The following is a 19007-nucleotide window of genomic DNA, read 5'->3' as shown; positions in this document are numbered from 1 at the left end:
ACGTTAGCCAACATGCCCCTTCTGAATGGGTTCATCCAAAGTGGTGGCGTAAGGCTGAAAGCAGTCTTTTCTTCTGCTTAGTACCTCTATAGCTTATTTCTGCTTAACTGTTTTGTATGTTTTTATACTTAGTTCACAGGTAGTAGAGGAATGATCTCTCAGTTCCTAGTTTATTTGATCTGGGTCCCAGATCCAGTTGTGGAACAAATCAGAGAAAAGATGTCTGTCTGAAGCAAGTTACTGCAGCTTGACTGCCTGACAGGTTTTGGCCTTGGGAATTCCTTGAGGCCATTATTGTAGCTCTGGAGCAGTCAGGTAAGCTCTTACCTACATGCTGTTCCTGTCTTCTTTTCCAAAAACTGCATCACAGGTAAATAAATGGCATGGAGCAGTTCTTGTTTTGCAGTGGTGGGTTTTTTTGGTTAATTTTTAGTGTGTGTGTGTGTGTGTGTGTGTGTGTGTGTGTGTGTGTTTGTTGTTTTTTTTTTCCAGCATTATGAAGAAAAAGTGAGCAGGCCACTTCTTTAAACATTCCTTTTCATCCCTGCAAAGGCTTACAGCAAGCCTACAGTTCAGGGCTGAATTCTTACATTTAACAATCTGTTGCATGCATTATTTGCTGTGCATTAAAGACGAAAATGTCTTCTTAGACAGGATGCTTTTTTTAGAGTGGGAATGATGCCAGAAGCTTCCTCTTTGTTCTAAATGCATCATGTCAGAATTTAAATTTGGGCAGGAGATGCTTAACTGTGTCATTATTGTTCCGGAGCAGAGAATACTAGTGCTCAAAAACTGTAGTTGTGCAGTTGCTTCAAAGTGAACATAACTAGGGTCTGCTTATATGGAGACTGGACTGTCAGGACTCTGGCTGAGATCTGGCCCATCTTCCATTTCCAGTCAGTTAAATCTCAGCAAAATTTCCAAACTGAATCTGGTCTCCAGTGATTGCCGGAATTTAGTTAGTAAAGACTTAATTCTGTGTCAGTGTGTGGGAGAATGCATGGGTTGTGAGAAGGCAAAGCTGCTATGCTATGTGAGATGCTGCCTTGTGCTCTCTTTTTGTACTTCTTGCCTATCTCCTGCTCCCAAGTCTCACTCTTATGTAGTTGCCCACCCACAAAACAGCTTGTATCTTTCAGGTTCTTTTCTGTTTCCTCTCCATCATTGTGGATAAAAGAAATTTGCATGTTTGAAAGGCCCATGACTGACGGGGTTGCCACAGTGTTATGTATCACCTGGGTTCTTTCCTTCTGTTGAGTTTTATCACTCTCCAAGTAGATGTTTGTAAAAGGGAGGGAGCTGATGAAATCATTTCCAGCAGTAAGGTGTGAAGGCAGATGAATCTGTCCACGTAATGGGCAGCCAGACCTTTATAGTGATGAATATCATTGGAAGGCCTGTGTGGTAATTCAGCATTCATTTGGTGTGCTGTAAGTAATGCGAAGATAGTCTATTGGTTAGGTGGTGTCATATAGTGCAAAAAGGGCCTATTTGAGGCTGTGCAGATGAATTTAGTTCTGAGTTTTCATTAAAGCTGTTTGTTTTTTTTTCCCCCTCTCATGATGTGTTTCAAAATTATTGTGTTATCAATAGCAATTGGTCTTGCTTTTGAAGCATGTTTGATAGGGTTTTATCTTTGCCAGGCTGTTGATTAGTTCTGCTGTGAGAATTTTTGTACACCAGGAAATAAACTTTTAAAATTGACATCTGAGAAAGTAAACTTACTAAAATCTTCTAGATTCAGTAACAGTTGTGCTACACCTGAGTCCTCCTTTCTCTTTAGTGAAGGGAAAGAGCACTGGTGTTGTGGAGTCACAGTGTGTCTACTCTTGAGAGCATGCTCTCTATTGCTACCTCTTTGGTTAACTTGTTCCTCACGGAGCTTTCTCTGGAGTTTAATTCTTTGCACTGACACATTCCTCATTCTGGAGAGGACTGTGTGTGTATATAACTTTATTTTTCCCTTGGAGTTGTCCCATAGTGTACCCCTTCTGCTCTTCTAGGAAGAGACAATACAAGTCTCTCTCCTAGCACTGGCAGTTGCGGCTTCTTTCACCTCTTTGACCCATTCCCTGGTGAACGAGAGTTGAGTAAAGGCTGCAGGTCTGCCCATGAAAAACACAAGGAACATAAGTTGAGATCCATATTAATTTCCCACCGGAAACTGCCTTTCTGTAATTACAGTTCCAACATCCTCCAGAAGAAAAGGACTCTGTCCCCCCCTGCAGCCCCCCTGGCAAACGTGATGCTCCTTGTGACAGGGAAAGCAGGCATGGAGTGGAGCAGGTCAGCTGGGGCCTGAGAACCAACCGGTCTGTGTCTTCATTGCAGAAGGGGGATGGGCGCTCTTCTTCCTCCCAGCACCTCCTTGTCCCTTCCCCCAAATCTCCCAAGTAAATACAATTTTATTTTATTATATTGCTGCCGATCTGCTGTTGTTTTTCTTACAAAAAAAAGTGGAAGGGGCAAGAAGGAACGAAAGAGTCTGGCGACAGGAAGAAATGAATTGCTGAAGAATGACACTGGCAGGGACTATTGTTCATTTTAACGCTGGAGCAGGAGCAGAGAGAAATGTTCACACGCCATTCTTGGGCATCCTGCTGGGCAGGCTAGGAAAGGGGCATTCCAGCTGGTCATGAGATTTGGCCGGACAGTTTGAATTGGGCTGAATAGAGTGCTAGCTGTTTTTATTATTTTATTTTTTTTTAAAAAAAAAGAAGCCTACTGATTAATTGCAACGGAACCTGATTGAAGGGAGAGTCTGAAACCCTCATAGACATTACAGACATAAAACCGTATAATGCCTACCAGCATGTGATAACTGGGCCTTAACCCTTTATGAGGCTCATGGGGGAGGGAGGAGCTCACCAATGTCATCATTGCCCAGTCTGTGTTTATGTGTTTGTGAAAGGGAGGACTTGTCATTTGGGGAAAAGGTTGTGTGCACAACAGGAGACCTGTGAACGAACTCTGTCTCATGAAATGCGAGTGGCTGAAGAATGACATTAAGGTTTAGGGGTGTGTTAGGATGGAGAGATTGTACAGGGATTTGTTCAAATGTTGCAGGTTATATTTTAATAATTTTGCAGACTCTAGTAGCCCTTGTCCGTACCTATCTCTTCTTTGCTTTCCTAAATGCATCAATAGGAAAAATTCACAAAGGGAGCTGGAAAGTTCCACAGACTCCTTGTGAATTGTTGCAAATAAAATTGGTAGAGACATGAATAACCCTGTGATGGATATAACATGAATTACAAGGCATGTATTTAAAAGAAAGTTGCAATCTGTGAGAAAACAAGGCTGTAGTTCAGGTGAATGCAGGAACTGGTATGGAGATTGAAAGTGGAGAGATAACTCGGACATGTTATCTCAGTGGTGAAAGGATGAAGTTTCAATTTGCTTCAAGATGGGACCCCTTTCTATGAGCGAAAACTTGTTATTTATTGGTTTCATTTCAATTCAATGAGAAGGAAAAAGGCCTAAGTCTATGTTTTGGTTTTCTTTAAACTGTTCTATTTATCGCTCAACAATTTAGTGTCTGGTCATGGCTGAATGCTTTCTGTTAATTTTCCTTTAATATCATGTTTGTTATTTGCTTCTTCTGCTGAGAAGTACAGATGATTTATTCAAACGGACTCTTCAGTCTTTGAAAGGGGTCTCTGTGTTGCAGTGTGAAGAGATCTGGGAGGGGGAACACTCTTGCCCCCCAGCAGTGTTCAGCTTCAAGTGTGGCACAGTAAAGGACAGCAATGTAAGAACTCTAATGAATATGCTCTCCAGACGTTTTATCCTTTTCTACAGCAAACTCTGCACGTGTGTGCCCACTGGCTCGGAAATGTTTCCGTAGAGAGGTGAAAAGAGCAGGGATACGTTTGGTAGCAAACAAAGGTCCTTTGTGGGCCCTTTGGGAACATGACCGAGAGATTACTTTTTCCTATCTAAAATCTTCCAATTTATCCCTACAAATAAGGTTTTGTAGAGACAGTAAGAGATTCCTGAGTTGGAAGTTGCTCATCTTCCTTTTACTTATCCTGCATCTGTAGTTGCTTCCATCAGAAGCTACTGGCTGGGCATCACAGAAAGCAACTGGCAAACAGGGGAGTCTTCATGTCCTCCCTACTAGGAGAAGGAAAAATATGTTAGAACAGATAGAAATATCCTCTCTCTGCATAAACGCTTGTTTTAGATGGGTAAGAAAGGCGTCGTGGTAAGTCAATACAATTCATCAGTAACATGGAGAACAGCATGAATAGATAGTTAGAATATTGTGCTGTTTTCACTAACTCCTTTTCCTGAAAAGATTGCTTTTTGCAAGAGCTGCTCCTGCAGGTGGCTGTGTACCAATCCTCAGAACGTCGGAGACTGGAAGTGAACATCTGCTTGTAGCTGACTTGGGAGTTAAGTTTCACGGTAACTCAGCATTGACATAGACAGGGAGTTGGGAATAGCACTTTCCTCATTCTGTATTTTGAATGCGAAGAGGATGGGTGAGAATCATCGTAGCTGCAAAAAAAAAACCTTAACAGAGGGCAAGACCTAAAAAGTCTGCTGTTCACACAACCGAGTGGGAGGCTGGATGGAGGAGTCACTTCTGCACAAAAATATTCTTTCTTGGGGTCTTCACGTATCTTACTTCTTATTTCTGTTTCTTCTGTTTGTTTGTATCTCCCCCTCCTTCCTCCCTACCACCTACTAGTCCTGCTCTAGTCCTTTCCTGCAGCTCTGTTAACGTTTAACAAATTTCCCTTCAGTTCCTATGTTTCTTTTGGCTGTAGCTCAAGGCAAACTCCCCAGATCCAAAACTAATTTAGGGCTCTGAGCAACAGTAGCATTTAAATGTTGGCTTTATGCCATCAGGCGGGCAGCCTCTTCACTGAGAAGAAATCTAATTCCAGTGTTTATTAGATCAACAGTGGCCTCAGGGCTGGACTTCCTTTAATGTTGGCCTTTTAATAATTGTAAGGCTAATACAGGAACTCGGGACCCCCAGGAGGGTCTCAGGAGCCTGGCTTTGACCTTGTTTTTGGGAAGCATAACTTGGATCTTAGTTAATTTGGGTCAGGGAGCTTAGGTGAGCAGGCAAGCGAAGTGGGGCAGGAGGTGTTATTTTGACTTCCCAAGCAGCGTGTGTAAATCCTGACACATTTGTGCAGTAGTGACTTTGATTTCCTGCAAGTTTGTTTAAATGAGCTCTCTGGGGTAAGGACCTAGGTAGGGCAGGGCAAGTTGTGCCCTGTTTAAGAAGTGGACTGGGACTGGGTAAGGTCTGTGTTAATTTCTCAGTTTGGCCACGATCTCTTTGGGAAGTCACTGAAGGCTCAGGTTTCCAAGCAGAAGGAGTGCCTGTGGTGGGAGGTATGGGTACTTTGCAATACTGAGAATCAGGTCTAAATCTCTTTGGCCAGATGTGTAATGAAGCTTAAAGGTCTTATTTTCCACTGGTTTTAAATGACTTGGGCATGCAAATACTCACCAATCTGTGCTGTTGGGTTTCCATTTCTGTTTTTGAATCGAAGATAATACTTCCCAGCTTCAAGGGGTGCTGAAATTGTTCATTAGTGGAAACAGGTGCTCTGACACTGTAGTAGTGGAGGCCACACAAATATCTAGAAAGGTGTGGTTCCAGAATGAGGTCACTCTGCTTCTGCTGCGTCTTTCTCTGCCTGCCTCAGTGGTGTTGCTATTATTTCACTGAAGGCGAAGATGAAACCCAATGTCAACAATATGAGATTGGTTATAAAGAATCCCGTGGTGCTTTTTCACTGTTGTGGTTAATATTTCTGGATTGTGAATGTGAATGAACTGTGGAGCTTGTGGGTTTGTACAGACAGCACCTGAGACCTATGGCTGAAGCAAAGGAAGAGTTTTGTGACCACTTTGTAAATGATGCAGAGGAGTGTGAAGTCCAGGCACTGTGGGAGGTGCAGGACGGTGCTTCGTGAGCTGCCTGGAAATCAAGCAAATGCGGGTGGGCTGAATAGGGGCTGATGTACAGCATAGCTGCCCTGCAGTAACCCCAATTCCAAAGTTCTTGTTTTTCCTGTTGGCAATTCTATTGGAAAGAGCCTGTCCAATCTGAGCCCATAAAACATACTTACGTTAAGCTTGTCTTTTTGAGTGCAAGTGTGTATATATATGTGTGTATATGCGTACATATATATATGTATATGTATTTAAATAAATGTTACTGGTAAAAGGTTTTGGTTTTTTGTTTTTGTTTTTTTTCTTTTTCATTTTTTCCTTTTAAGTTAATCCAGTTCTTTGGTAGGCACTGCAGTTGCTGTGATGTCTCTGTGGTTGTGCGGTACCTCTCTTTGCCAGGCCCAACCCTGTTCTTCCAGCACAGTCTGGCCAGCTAATAATTGCCCCTTTGCTGTTCATCCTCTGAGGGCAGCATAATATCATATGTGGGGTTATTTTTTCTTATTTTTTTTAGAAAAAGCAATACAGAACAACTCTCTTTGTCCCAAGATAGCACTGTTTATCTTGTGGCTTTTGCTTTTGAAGTCCTCCTGCATGTGGGATTGCAAAAATGAGCTTCTGCCTTCTTCTTGCCACAAAACCACACTGCGTATCCTACCCCTTCCCTGGAGAACTCCTCTGCTAAGCCAAGCTATTGTGGTTGACTTCCTAGTTTCTTGTGTGGCAAAGAGCTGGAAAGCTACAAAGCTCAGATGCTCTACCACTAACATGACAGCCTCTTTAAAGGGGACCAAAATAAACTCCTTAAAATGTCCCTGTGAGAGAACAGTCTCCGTCTTGTCCAGGAACCTGGCCTATTCTTTATCACACCATAATGATGAGAAGAATTTCACTGTGGCCCACAAGAGCCAAAATGGGCTTTTTTGAGGGGGGACCTCCTGTTGTCTCCCCACCCTACGTGTCTGGGCAGCTGCAGTACTGTTTGTATATTAGGTTCCCTGAAAAGGGTGACTTTGCAGTGCTTACATCTTTTTTCCAGAAATAAAATTATGAATATCCATGCAGGAGAGTTCTGGGATTGATCAGGACAGAGGAATTTGGCTTTTATCTTGAACTGGTTAGATGAACAAAGGAATCTTATGTCTCTGAGATCTCGAGAAAAGTTGGGCACGTGCTCTTGAAAGGAGAACATCTTGCAGCTAGTCCACCATGTGGAGCATCAAAAGGATGAAGGAGGCTGAGTAATAATTTCCTGTGGAAGAAACTTATTCAGTATACTTACAGAGTCAGCACAGGAGGGTACCCTGAAGGCCAACAATGGCACCTGAATGTATTCTGAGCAAGGTTATGAGTGCTTTGTAAATCTGGATAGCACTGGTTTGGACAAGCAGTGATGCGCTAATTAACAAAGGTTAAATTGTGCAGCAGAGGAAACTGAAAGCTCAAGAAGCTTCTGAATCTAAAGAGAAAGGAGCCACTTTCTTAGAGAACCTGTGGCAAGTAGGTGGTTGTGTAGGATCTTTCGTGCTCTAAATATGCTTATCAGAATTCTAATCCTTGCAACTCAGATCCAAAAGTGTCACTTTCATTTTTCCTTGGCTCTGCGAAGCTTCTGAGAGCTACTTTTTAAGCAGTTCTTCCTGCTCTTACCTGTCCTGTTTTGACCGCTTTACTTAGCCCTCTTTCCCTCATCTGTGAGACAGCTGCACTTCAACAGGTACAGTTTACAGGCAGTGGATTAAGTCAAGTTGGCATTAATTTCAGTTTCTCTTAATGCTTTGACCAATGATTATTTCTTCAGTAGCATCTTCAGGACTGGAGACCATTTTTTCAAGAGTATAGACAGTAGATATCAGTAGATATCTGTTCTCCTGTATGAAAACTGAATTCCAACTTGGATTCTGTTTGGTAGTTGTTGGATATATATATTTTTTTCATTTATTTTCACTTTAAAACATTTTAGTGCAAATGGAGTTGAGTTAGACCATGCATTGTGAGATGACAGATGTGTCTTTCTCAGCTGCTACACAAAGGATTTAGTGAAATCCCAAAGACATTCAACTCGGAAGAGAGTGTTGTATCAGTGTGAGCAAAACCAGAGTGAATGTTGGGACTGTACTAACAGTTTTCCCTAAAAGATAATTCTTCGGCTACCTAAGCTAGAGGGCATGAATAAGATGAAGGAGGAATGCTTCAGGATTTTTGATTCTTCCAAGTCACTTTCAGGCAGTGACAGTGTATCCTTGCTGTGACTGTAATAAATCTTGGGTACTCCTGCAGCCTAGGCACTGTAAAGCTCCCTGTAGGTTAATTGCTTCTAGTATTTAATTCTTTTGCTGACTTTTTCAGATGGACTGAGCTCTCTGCTTTTGTGACCAGACTGCTTTAAGTATAGAATGTTTGACACAGAGGTCTTGCAGGATGTAACCTTGTAAGTCAGACAGTGGTGACAGCGTCAGAAAAGGAAGAAGTCATGTCTGTAAGAATATCTTTTGTAACTTTTGGTGGACTCACCTGAGCCAGACTGTGCCACTGAGGATACTTCTTTGTCTTGGTCAGTTGAAGCTTTAGGGGATGAACCAATTGTTAGAATCTTGGATGTTGCATAGTGCAGGCCACATTTGAATAACTTGAGAGGTGATGCTTATCTTGTTTCCTTCTGTTAAGAATTCTGTGTTTTATTGTGGCAAGCACAGAAGTTTTGTGCATTTCCCCTCGTGTTTTTATTTTAATGTTGCTTTTAGGAGGATATATCATAAGAAGAAAATCTAGAAATTTCCCCATAATAGGTGGAGAACTTCCTAGCAGGGACATGAGGCAATGTAACTTCAAAGCATATTGAAATTAAAATACTGATGTTTTCTGTTCTGTAGCTGGGAAAACAAACTCCAGTGCTTCACTAGTCCTAATCTATGCCATAGTTTATCTCCATAAACTTTGATATGCAAGAGTAGAAGATGGATTCCTACTCACTGAACTTCATTCTTGTGAACTGGTATGCTAGTGGAGCTCAAGTAGGTGAAATGCAACAGGAGTACCACCTTCCTTTGAATTATCTCTTTTTCTTAAAACAGCAGGTTGCCCTCTAGGCTGGGACTTAACAGTTGTCTGGTACCTGGAAGATGTCCTGCTAACATTTCTGCTGGCCCAGTGTTTGTTTTCTATCTCTTTGTGTCTAGTGTACTGTATGATTCATGACAAATAACTACTAAGTTTATATACCCATTATGGGCCAGGAAAGGATAGTGGTTATTAGTGTGTGGTTTAAAAAAAGAATGAAAGAAAATGGAAAGTTATCTGTCTCATCATGCTGAGGTGACTAATTCTTGCAAAGCATTATGTAGGTTTAAGGTAGTACTTTAAAATGTTTGTACAGGGTTTGTGCATTCTGAAAGGGTTCCTGCCTTCCAGGCCATGGTCTCCAGCTAAAAATTCCCACATTGTTCTAGACCAGATGGTGATATTTCTGATCTATGTTATGCTGCAGCAGCCTTTTAATATTGCCTGTTTCTAGGTAATATTTTATTTCTGTTCTGCTTGAGTGAAATGGTCCTGCGTGACAAGTAATTTAGTCCTGTGACTGAGCACTTTATCCTGTCCCTTGGCGGCTTCTTTGTAATTCTCTTTTGGTGCACAGTTGCACAGGAGCTTGCAGCTGCATAAGAAAATGCTCCTCCAGGCTGAAATCAGCAATATGTACTTTTTGGTAGCATCTTTCAAGTATCACTGTGCACTTCATAATATGGATGAAGTGCTTAGAGGGTAAATCTACAGATAATGAAATTTCAAGCCTGAAGAAATGCTTTTAATAGTGACAGGAAGGTAATTTCACAAGGTGGGAAGCATAGTGTTCCTTGGGATCCAAGTTTATACGTAGACGAAGTAGTCCACAGCAAAACGAAGTAGTCCACAGTAAATACATGGAATAAAAGGATTTAGGAGTTCAAATCTCTTCCAGTAAGGGCCTTGGATGCGATGAGGAGAATGTCAGAGATAGTATACTGGAGCTCACAATTTCCTTTATTTTATCAAGAATCTGTGCCAGTAAGTATGGATGTTCCCAGTACTTAATGTTTTTGAACACTCTAGTAGAGGCAATAGGAAAACTATTTAATTGTGACATTCTGAATTACTGAAAACCCTTTCTAAAAGATAACTGCCTGGGTTTCATTGGTTGGCAGGCCTATGGGGCCACAAAACAAAACCTGCATTTTTGACTCCTTTGCCAGCTGCAAATGTTTGAGGAGACCTTGTAGTTAAAGGAAGCGGAACATTTGTCAGTTAGTGGGAGGTAAATATTTAAAAGCATACAATATGGTCACATTTTATTCAAGAGAATTGAAAACTAGAGTAAAAAATGTTTCATCAGATTCTTACAGAACAGTTTTAGTGCAATCTGGAAAGGGCTGCATATGAATCTGAAGAGAAGAAAAAAAAGACTCTCAGATGTTGCTGTCATCTGTGTGGCCTTGCCTGCTGGAGTTTCTCATTCATCTGGAAATAGAAGTTTACTACCTAATACTTCTTACTTGCCTCTGGACCAAAACTTTGTGATGAGATTTTGAAGTGTGTAACATTTTGGTATTTGAAAGGTTCCCGCGTGTATAATGGAACTTCATGGGTTGTCTAGTATGAGCTATTTTCTGTAGGCAACTGAGTGATTACTTGGGGGGGGGTTGAGGGGGGCGGTAAAGGGGGAAGGAAGAAAAGTCTTACTTATTAAAAATAATAATAATAATAATAAAATTGCCCAAGATTGCTGGTCATTGCCTCTTATCTGATTTGAAGAACCAGATAGTGAACAGGGGAAAAAATGCAGTGTTAGTTCAGGCTATAAACCGATTATTATTGAAGTATTGAGAGTAATGTGCCATGACAATGCATTTGCTATACGTTTTCTTGCCACAGTTACAGTATTTTGTTTAGCTTCCCTATGTTAACCTGTTCCTGAGGTTGTGTGGAACTGATATTCTAACCTGTATGAGCATGTCTTCCTCCAATATGTGACACTTTATTTAGTCTAAAAGTACGCTTTTGGCTGCCATGTTGTGTCATTACATCTGCCCATGGCTAGCTTATCTTTTATTATTGCTCCTTGATTTCTGCAGGCATTGCTTCATCCCAGACTTTTCTTGCCCATAACTCTAATCTTCTAAGGTTATTCTGTGTTATTTCTCTGTCCTCTGTGGGTTTTGTATAAAATGTTTCCTATTTTGGTCTCACTTCAGGCTGCTTTAGTATGATTCTTATTCTGTCTTCTATATCCTTAATGAAGTTATTTAATGGAACTAGATCTAATGCTGATCCCTATGGTATCTACTAGCCATCTCTACCCCCTACAGCTTGACTTGCTGCCATTTCTCATTATCTTTTGTTTGTGGTTCTTCAGCTGATTTTTTGGTCTGTGTGTGCTTGTAGCCAAGCCAATTTGAATTAGTTTTTGTGAACAGGATTTCATGGCAATAATACTGTTCTTTCTGCTCAAAGACGCTGGGTGTTTAGGAACACACAGTAATCTTCAGCACGCTGTACGGAGGTAATAGTAGTGTACCTATCTTTAGAGATGAAGAAGTAATTTTGTAGAATGTTGTAGAAGACAACAGATAAAGCTAGGACAAGTATCTAGAGACCTTGGTTCTAGTCACAATGTTTATTACAAGATGTTCATTTATGTTTTTCAGGGCTTTGGAGAATGAGCTGTAATAATTACTCCTTGACGCTCGAATCTTTTCGTGTTCAAATCCTTCAGTATTTTTCTGTCAATAGTTGTTTCTGTAATTACATTTCTGTTCACTCAGTGCGGGATGAGGTTTTTGAGTGGGCTGGTAATCATTACTTCTGTGCAATTAGAATTGAGCCTCAGAGAGTCAGATGTGCTTAAAGGTCTCATATGTCCTGAGCCATGTCATATTTCTTAAATGCAGCCTCCATTCCCGTCTCCCCCTACCTCACACATCCACCAGTTGCACCAAACATTAACTCATTTCACACTTTAGCTGCTTGTTTTATTTTCTTTAGATAGTAATTAGCAGATATGATGTGGAATTTCTCTCCCCTGTGCTTTTTGTTTCTTGTGGCCGTATGCAGTGTAACATTTTTCAGATCTACCTGGCATAAATGTGCAGTTTAATTTGAGAAGTGAAGGGTGGTTTTGCTTGGTAGCGTGCCTCCCCGCAGAACTTTGTTAAGCGGCATGTTTAAGAGCCAGCTGGTTCAGGACTTGAGGTTTCCCTTCTTTTACAAGTTAAGAGAGGAATCTCTGAGCCTGGAAAAGTTTTCTTCTTTTCTTAGGAACTGCTAAAGTATGTACAATACCCAGTCACAATGAAAGAAAATTAACATTAAAATCTGTTCTTTGGAAAATGCTGCAACATTTTAAAGTCCCCTGCCCCCTTTTTAAAAAAGAATAAGCAAACAATTAATTACCACCGTAGTGTTTTTCCTCAAACAAAGTGAAATAATTCTGTTTAAAGCTTTGGAAACTCTTGGATTGCTCATCTTAGTGGCACACGAAGGTATTTTTACTCCAGGCAGGCATCAAATATTTGGACGCCCTGTGGGTACCCAATCAGAGCTGCTGCAGATACTTTCACAACGGCAGTAATGAAAGAAAAAACTCTGTTGGCTTTTATCAGCGTGAGGTGCCCTTCCCAACATCAGACTGAGCTGCAATGTTGCTTTTGCTGTGTTTGCCAGCAGAGTTTTGGGCTTATACAATGGTCAGCAAATCCCTTTTCTAAAGCTGGATTAACTGTACTTTCCTTCAGTGGAAACTGCTGTTTGGGTAAGAGAGAGAAATCCAAAATTCTCATTTTCTTTCAAGATAGGCAAGCAAAGAAAACTGAGCTGTTTTGTTGTAGAAACACTCGGTGAAGTGCTGGTTGAAGAGGGAAAATGTATCAATCGGTGTTCAAGGCCATCTGACATAACGTAAGTCTTTCCTCATTGAGGAATGTATGTGATGGGAATACAAAAGAAAGCTTGGCTTGGAGGAGGAGGAAGAGGTGGAAATGATATTTAACACAGGCATTCTAACAGCAGATGAACCAGGTAATAAAGTCTGTGCTACAGAATTCACTCATTTGAACCCTAAATTAACAGTGAGATGCTCATGGGTTCCTAAAACACAGGAATTAGAAACGAAGTGCACATGTTGAAGCAAGGGCAAAAGATTCTGATTAATACAGTGCTTTGGTTGTTTTGTTTTGTTTTGTTTGTTTGTTTTTCTTTCAAAAATACTACTTCTATTATCCTTCCATGCTTCTTTTGGGAGAGAAAAACCACAGTCTTATACCTGCCATTGGTGGGACATTTTTTTTGCTCTTCGTTTTCCATTTAATTCCATTATTCATACCCCAGTTCTTTTACTGCTCTAGATTCGTGCTGTATGTTGCCGACAAATATTTGTACTGTATTCTCAAACCTTTCCAATAGCCATTTATACCTTCTGTCCTCTGCTAGAAACTTCTACGTGGTAGGATGAAAAGTATAAAAGCTGGTGTTGACATCTGTTTGTTCTGTTTGCATCTCTTGTGGTAGTGAGCTGCTTCAGGAATATCTCTGCCTTCTGCTGAAGGTTTTCTGAGAGCCGTGAAGTGCAGAGTTAGGCTTCTGCCCCAGGAGGGAAAGGAACCCAGAGCTGGTGTGATGCTCAATCTTGGACAGAAAGAATGAGTCTTCCTTTCAAAGGCTTCTGATTCTGAACTGAACAGTCTGCAACTGTAAATCATGCCAAGTATTTTAGTAGTTCTGGGTTTTGTAAACCTGCTGGTGTTGTTTTGCCTTGAAGCATAGTAGAATTAGCCATGGTTAGCTATGCTGCTGCGTTATACATATGTGCAGAATTGCATGATGGTACATGCAAACTGATGGCTGTGAACTTAGTACTACTGCTTTTAAAAATAGCAATAAGGATTTCTCAGTTATGATGAAAGGAAGAAGATACAACTAAATGGGTGGAGACTTGCAGGAGTGCAAGAGTCTCTTAAACAGTCAGTTCTCAGCATGTGGAAGGAAAGAACATGGCAAAGCAGCATGGTGTTGCCTATAGATGCCAGGATCTTTGGCAGCTGTTGATGCAGTATCATTAGCCCTAATCCATTTGAGGTATCTTCATTTTTATGGGGCTATGAGAAAGTCCTGCTGTTGCCAGAATGTTATCAGGGCCTGACAGAGGTGATGGATGTTGGAGAGCAGGAACATGTTTAAGCAACAGCCTGTGGAAAGGTGAATTCTCTGTGAAATAGGTAAGAGCTGCCATCTGTCACTGTTCTCACTGAAAAGTGAAGAAGCAGCTTTTATCCTAGAATAAAACATGCTGTGAGGACTTGGAAGAGGGTATCTTCAGTCTCACCTAAGAATTCACTATTGCTAACCAAACCAGGGCTACAGAGTTCAGTTTGGTAATTTTTCTGCCTACTTAAGTTTCCTTTGTAATTTCTGTGACTGTGTTGAAAATACAGGGCTGTTATGTAATAGCTCCTGAGTGTTGCAGATGACCTCATCAGCAAAATGAACCTTTGTATGTTAAATTTTTCTCTGTGGGTTGTATTATCTGACCTAGTGAAGAGTTACAGGGGGGTGAAGAGGAAAACAGCAAGAATCTTTTGTTTAAGAAACCCAACCCCTGCAAACTGGGGAAAAAAAATAGAAGGAAAAAAAAAAAAGTGCACTAAGAGGAAAAGGGTGAGCTGTAGAAAGAACTGGATGACCATTTACTGCTGCTTTTCAGCTGGAAGTGAGATAACTGTTCTGCCAGTTTTAAATGTAAAATTACAAAGGTGTTAAGTATGTTTTTAGGAAGGGAAAGATGGGGGTGAAAATTTTACCTTCACTCCGAAGAGATTTTGTATGTCAGATAAACATAACAATGGAGGATATTTGGAAGCAATCTGAAGAAACTGGGCATACCATACTAAAACTAAGGTGATGGCAGATGTTTAGTATGAGGTCTGTGTTAAGACTGATTTCCTGTTTAAAAATTTGGAGGCTGTTTGTGTAATATTTTGCTATGAAAATTGTTTGGTTTCTGGATTCTGCTGCTCTCACTTCTGGAGGGAATAAAACTATAGACAGTGATGATTCTTCGTTGCTTGTAACCATGTAAAGAACTTGTGCCGTGGTCATATGAGCTATCAAGGTTGGCATGGAAAGCTGAGTGATGTTAGCTCAGAATCTGGCAATGATCTCTGTATAGCTTCTGTATACTGCTTTACACATATTGCAATATCTAAATGTCATTTCTTTCCTCTTGGAAAAGTGAAATGATTTTTGAATACAAAGGGTTTGTTAAAATGTCCAAGACTCCAGTGTGATGAAAAGTTTTATGAAAGATGTTTGTCATGGCTAAGCCTGGAGGTTCACCTGATTGTTTCTGTTCCGGAATTACATGCAGAAGTGTAAGAAGATATTTCTGCTTTGATTGCTGGCCCAGTTGCCTGAAGGGCAAGTGCTGACTTCTGTCATGCTCCTGGACCCCAGACTAACTGTGGCTGAAACGTGACACTGGGGGTTTATGTTCCACTGTAATGCCTGCTTGGTTAGTCTTCCATCTCAAACTCTCTATGTTTATTAAGTTCTCAGTGTTAAATAGTAAGTCTTCCGTTGAGGCTTCTCATACCAAATGCACTACTTCCGCTCGTTGTTGGGGTGATTGGAGAAATCACACTTCTCATCTTTCTCCTTCCTGGCCCCCTTCTGTTACACAGGGGAAAGTCAATGGAGCTCTGAACACTGGGAAATAATCACGTTACACCAAGGATGAAATACTGTCCACACTGAAATAATTAAGCAAATTCCTGCTATCTGTAGTGTCTCAGGCTTCATTCAGTCTGTTCTTTTTATTAGGATGTTTATAGGTAGGAGTAAGTTACTGTGTTTAACGGGTCATCTTTCTTCAAGGTGAGCGATGTTAGTGCTTCCTGAAAAATAACATCCAATTGTAAGGTCAGAGTAAATCATAATATATAAAACACATCATTATAAAGTCTAGGTTAGTTAACCTAAAGATCACAGATTGCAAAGCATAAGGATCACAAAGATCATAATTTAAGTACAGTGCGTTTACATAGTAGTATCATAGATATTGGATAGTGCATGCAAGAAGGTATTGGTTCTTGGGTTGTAACATCTCCTCCAGTTTCCAACAATTTCTGTAGCTTGGTGAAAACAGAAATGGCTGAACATCGCAACTTCAGTGAGGCAGGAGGAGCAGATTTAAGACATGCGTGTGTATAACTTGGTATTGATTGCAGCAAGATAATGGTATGTTTAATAGTTCAGCAGATTGAGTTGCAGTGTGTAGATTTCCCAGGAGTTTGAGACAGCTGCACTAATTCTTTCTGTGCTGTTTCAAAGCCGAGGTGCATTTTAGCTGCTGTCCTGCAGCTAAAATAATTTGCTCTTTTATGTTTTTTTTTCCCCAACTAGTCTCTCATTTGTGTTTATCTTAAATATTTCCCCCCAAGTTTAAGAATTGTTTGCACTGATGTTTGATCCTTTCCTTTTCCTGAATCTACCCTAGGATGTGAGATCATGGGGCCTTGGCAAGATACAGCAAGTTGCTACTACTTTTGTATTTGTCTTTTTCTGAGGGTAATGAGGACAATGATCATCATCTTGGTGTACTCCAGCAAGAAGGGGTATTGGAGCTGCGAGTATTTAGGATAAGTGCTGTGAGTTATTGTTGAGCCAAATGATAGAACATATACTTAAAATAAATAAATAAATAAATAAAATACTTTAAGCAGTATCTACTTTAGGTTTATGTGGTTGTGCTTTTCTAAGTAGTGGTAGGCTCCAGCAGGAGGTAGTTTGTCTTGAATTTCCTGTGCTGTTGGTTTGAAGGAACTTCTCTTTGAGCTTTGTGGAGGTTTGTGGTTCTGCATTTCATCAAATATGTTGCATAGGTGATGTGTTTCTTTTCCCTAAGGATGTCTGGGCTGAGATTTTCACCTCGCATCAGAATTAAACTTGTCTTTAGACATCTTCATCACTCACTCACTGTGAGTCTTTTTGAGTCAGGTTTTGCTGTAGCCAAAACTTGTGGGTTCATGGAGCGTCACTGTGGGTTCATTGGCCCCTTTCAAGTTCTGTGCCCTTCTTTCTGTTCTTTATTCACCTTGCTCTTCCTGCTTCTACTCCATTTTGCATCACACATTGTTTGCCTTCCCCAACATCTGCAGTAACACCATAGGTATACCTTTTCTGCCAGGCCTTTTAAAGATAAATTATTACAGAGATGGGAAATAAAAAGCTTTCTGCACCCATGGCAATCTATGTGCTGGGAGATAAAGCAGCCAATTTGGCTGTGAGCATCCTTGAGAAATACTGCTTGGGGTGTGCTCGGGAAATAGTTTGAGTGGGGGCTGGCAACAGACAGTGCAGCAGAGGGAGCAGGGGCTGCCTGAAATGTTCTCAGCCAGGAAGAAGGTTATCATGGAATTATTCCTTCACGATGCAAACATCCCCTTGAAACTTAAATCTTAGCTTAACTTACTTAAGTGGGTATCTCCACTGGAGGGAATTCTGCTGTTGAGAAAATTTACAGAACAGTTACATGCAATTCTGCTGATACTGCTTTTAACAACTGGAATGGGAAATGAGGAAATTGAGGCCTTTCTTCTCCCCCCACTCCCACCGTAGGATTTTATGGTTTATTTGCCACAATCCATGTTCAATCATGGATATACTAAATGCAACAAATGAGATCAATACTTCTGCAAATAGATGTTTTGGGGTGGGTGTGTGTATGTAACTACCACTTATTAACAGTGTATGGGTTTACATCATAAATGGTTGCATTTGCAACTGGGTTAAAGTCAGAGCTGAGGAGAGACTTGTTCAGTAGGTGGCAAAGGGGAGAACAGGACTGGGAACTCCTTAAGCTAACTTTAAAGCTGAAAAAAAAGTGTTCCTATTGGATTATGGCTTGACATTTGAACTGCATTTTCTTTTGGTCTGTTTGTAGAGCTGAAAATCCTCTTTCCGTGCTTTCATGAATGTCATTTGTGCACACGACAATGTCATAGGTTAATCTCCACAGATAAATAAATGATTTTTTTATTTTTTATTCTTTATTTTATTTTATTTTTTGATCTTTCACTGGAATCTGAAATCTCTAAAGCACTGACAAATTAACATTTGGCATCTAGAAAGTTCTGGAGTCAAGGAATCCCTAATAACCCTCAGAAGTAGAATCTTCGATATCCCTTCTGTTGTGTTGTCAGAACTAAGAGGAGCAGTGTCAGCGCTCTGCTGTAGGAGAAGGCTGAGTCTGTAAAATTAAAAAGGGTGTTCTGGCTCCTGGGATTCTTTCAGCTCAATTGTGATTAGTGCAAATTTATTTTCCATCTGATTCCTAAGGCTGTATTTGGCAGGTTGCTATTTGCTGTTGCCTTCACAGAGTTCCGTTCCAGGAAACTGCGCACAGTGCTTGATCTCCTATTTCAACAGTGCAAGAGGGGTGAATGTTTTTCTTTGCAGGAGAGTGTATGTTCATACATGTGGTGTGGACATAGAGAATAATTGTGATGTCAATTTGTATTTAACGCTCTTCAAAATACGCTGTTTGTTTGTTCCTTTTGCAGGCATAACAAGTAGCACCGAATGTTCCTGTGGACGCAATCACTTTACATGTGCAGTCAGTGCTTTTGGGGAATGTACATGCATCCCAGCTCAGTGGCAGTGTGACGGAGACAATGACTGTGGGGACCACAGCGATGAAGATGGCTGCAGTAAGAATACCTTTTTCTGACTTGTGTTTGTGTACAGCTGAATGTCTTAGCTCCTTTTCTGCAGATGTTTCTTTTACTGACAAGTCCTAGTTTTTGACTGACAGGTGTTTAAAATTGTAGGTGACCTACTCTTGTAATCTACCAGGGCCAGCATCTACTGGCAGAGCACAGTGAAAGACATCTTCTCCTTTTGCAGAGGTTTTGGAATGTTTGCTGGATGTTCTCCACTCTTTCAAAAACACCCTCTGTGCACAAAGTTACATGGTTCTTATGTAAGTAAAAATAGAAAACAAGCAAACAAACAAAACCCAAAACACAGTGTGATGTGTATTGAAGGTAGATAAAGTAATA

General features: G+C 40.7%; 1 protein-coding gene across 3 annotated transcripts in view; it reads left to right on the top strand.

Moving 5' to 3' along the window:
- LRP4 (LDL receptor related protein 4) overlaps positions 1–19007 on the top strand; it is a 78223-nt gene that overhangs the window by 18733 nt on the left and 40483 nt on the right. For all 3 annotated transcript variants that reach the window (XM_072336969.1, XM_072336968.1, XM_072336970.1), the window contains exon 2: positions 18510–18656. In XM_072336969.1, coding sequence (XP_072193070.1) covers positions 18510–18656 — 147 coding nt within the window. The remainder of the gene's footprint in view (positions 1–18509; positions 18657–19007) is intronic.

The sequence above is a fragment of the Excalfactoria chinensis genome, chromosome 5 (genome assembly GCF_039878825.1).
Source record: "Excalfactoria chinensis isolate bCotChi1 chromosome 5, bCotChi1.hap2, whole genome shotgun sequence".
Classification (NCBI taxonomy): domain Eukaryota; kingdom Metazoa; phylum Chordata; class Aves; order Galliformes; family Phasianidae; genus Excalfactoria; species Excalfactoria chinensis.
Note: the sequence above shows the minus strand (reverse complement) of the source record. Positions and strands in the feature narration are given on the sequence as shown.